At 63.9% G+C, this 2141-nt stretch overlaps 2 protein-coding genes across 2 annotated transcripts in view; one reads left to right on the top strand and one right to left on the bottom strand.

Annotated features, from left to right (window-relative positions):
• Nucleotides 1-1519, bottom strand: part of TRAF2 (TNF receptor associated factor 2) — a 21337-nt gene extending 19818 nt beyond the window's left edge. Inside the window, exon 1 of the mRNA XM_005423781.3 lies at nt 796-1519. Within this exon, the coding sequence (XP_005423838.2) occupies nt 796-813 (18 nt within the window). The 5' untranslated portion in view covers nt 814-1519. The remainder of the gene's footprint in view (nt 1-795) is intronic.
• A 120-nt stretch (nt 1520-1639) lies between these two features.
• EDF1 (endothelial differentiation related factor 1) overlaps nt 1640-2141 on the top strand; it is a 4379-nt gene continuing 3877 nt past the window's right edge. Inside the window, exon 1 of the mRNA XM_031059222.1 lies at nt 1640-1769. Coding sequence (XP_030915082.1) covers nt 1640-1769 — 130 coding nt within the window. The remainder of the gene's footprint in view (nt 1770-2141) is intronic.

The raw sequence follows: 2141 nt of genomic DNA on the forward strand, positions 1-2141 counted from the left end.
CCGCGGGAGCGGCCGGCCCCCGACATCCCCCACACCATCGCCCACCCTTGTAATCCCAACACCTCCACACCGACACCCTCGACCACCCAACAACACCCACCCCTGCACCCCCAATGCCCCCAACACACCATCACCCATCCCTGCATCCTCGACGCCCCGACTCCGACAACCACCCCACCGTCACCCACGTCTGCACCCCCAATACCCTCACATCAATCTCTGTCACCACCCCCACCATCCCACTGTCACACCCAGTTATGTCCCCTGCCACCCCCCGCTGTCACCCCCTCAGTCACCTCCCCTCAGCTCCTCAGTCACTCCCTTACCCCGTCCTCTGTCACTTCCCCAGCACCACTCCTCGCTAACTTTCCACTGTCCCCTGCCATATCCCTGCTTCAGGCGACCCTGCTGGGAAAGAACCCACACCCCTGGGACACCCTCACACTCTCCCAGGACTACCCATCTACCCCCTGGGTTCCCTCATCCCTCCTCTGAGCCCACCTCATCCGCCTCCTAGGACTTCCTGGGTGCCCTCGTCCATCCCAGGGACTTCCCATCCATCCCCTGGGACCCCCCTCACGCATCCGCTGAATTTGCTGGGGGGGGGATGGGGGGGAAGACGGACTGTGGTGTTCAACCTGACCCACCCGCGGTCCCATGGGGGACAGCCATCTCCCGGTGCACTCCCTAGGTGAGCAGCCCCTGGTCCCTTCGAAACGGACCGGAGCGAGCACCTGGCGGAATTGTTTTAAAGTCACGTTTGGCCATTTTGGGCACCAGTGGGCCCTCGCCTACCTGCGCACAGAGTGTCATGGCCACCTCGCGTCCCGTGGCGCCGGCTCGGGGGACAGGTGGAGGCCAGCGGTCGGGAAGGATGGGCGGTGGCAGAACGGAGACGGCCGGACGGCGATGGCAGGAAAAATGCCGTGTGGGGGAAACGCGCGGCGCAGCCCGCACTGAGGTCACGGCGAGGTGCTTTTCGCAGCGGAACTTGTTCGGCAAAAGGTCACAGCGGCGAGATTTGTCACCCGGGATCCCCAGCCTGCCTGCCCCCCTAGCCTGGCTCCGACGCGGGGGCTCCGGGGTTTTACAGCCTGCTGCGCCGGCGGGGCGGAGATGGGCGGGTTCTCACTGCGGGGAATTCACCCGGTGCCGGGGAAATCCTCGCCCGTCAGAGCCGTGACACAGCGGCCAAGGTGACTCTCCCGGGAGCCTGGCTGCGAAGACGGGGCCGGAGAGGAGCGGGTCGAAGTGAAGGGCGCGGCAGGGCCACGGGGGGCTCCGGGACACCGAGCCCTTGGCGAGGGGCCAGGTGCTGCTCAGGCACCGTCAGGGCGGGATGCTCCCTGTCAGGGAGCCGGAGACAGTGCATCCCTGCGTGTGTCGGCACCGGGAATGGCACGGGCACAGCTCCCCTGGGATGGGCACCGCTTCACCCACTGCGCTGCAACAGCCCTTTTCCCAGCACAGCCGGTCTGCGAACACCGGCATGGAAAACTTGGTGATGTCATCTATCGATGAAAAATCCTGTCTGCATTTCCTGAAATGACCGTGACCTGGCAGCAGGACGTGCTGTTCCCAAAGGGACAGGAAACCCGCACCAAAGGCTTGCTTGGAACGCCCGCCGCGGGACGGGACCATGGGGCTGCTCCCAGTCCTGCTGTTGCGACGCCCCGGCTCCACCGCACGGCCCGAGGAGAAAGTCTTGCACTCCGCTGATGTCCCACCTCCGGAGCTGCTTTCTCCTGTTCTCTGGGAGCCGGGGCCAGGCGTGCTGCGGTGACAGATGATAAATGCAAACCCCCCGGCCATCCCGGCACCTGATTTCCGAGCAATGCCTGGATCATCACCGTAACCGGGCTCTGGCCACTCATCCTGCGCTTTGTCATGGGAAGACCCCACAAAAATCCGCCTGGGGAGCGTTAACTTTGTGCCCTCTCGCTTCAGAAATGACGAGAGCAGGAGCAGATTTTCATGCCTTTACTGCGGCTGCGTAAATTTCTGGGCGATTCTGATGCAGTTTAGGGATTTTCATCGAATCACAGAATCCCCTGAGCTGGAAGGGACCCAGAAGAATCATCGAGCCCAGCCCCTGTCCCTGCCCAGCCCCCCCACAACCCCACCCTGTCCATCCCTGGCAG

Source organism: Geospiza fortis, unplaced genomic scaffold, assembly GCF_000277835.1.
Source record: "Geospiza fortis unplaced genomic scaffold, GeoFor_1.0 scaffold85, whole genome shotgun sequence".
NCBI lineage: Eukaryota > Metazoa > Chordata > Aves > Passeriformes > Thraupidae > Geospiza > Geospiza fortis.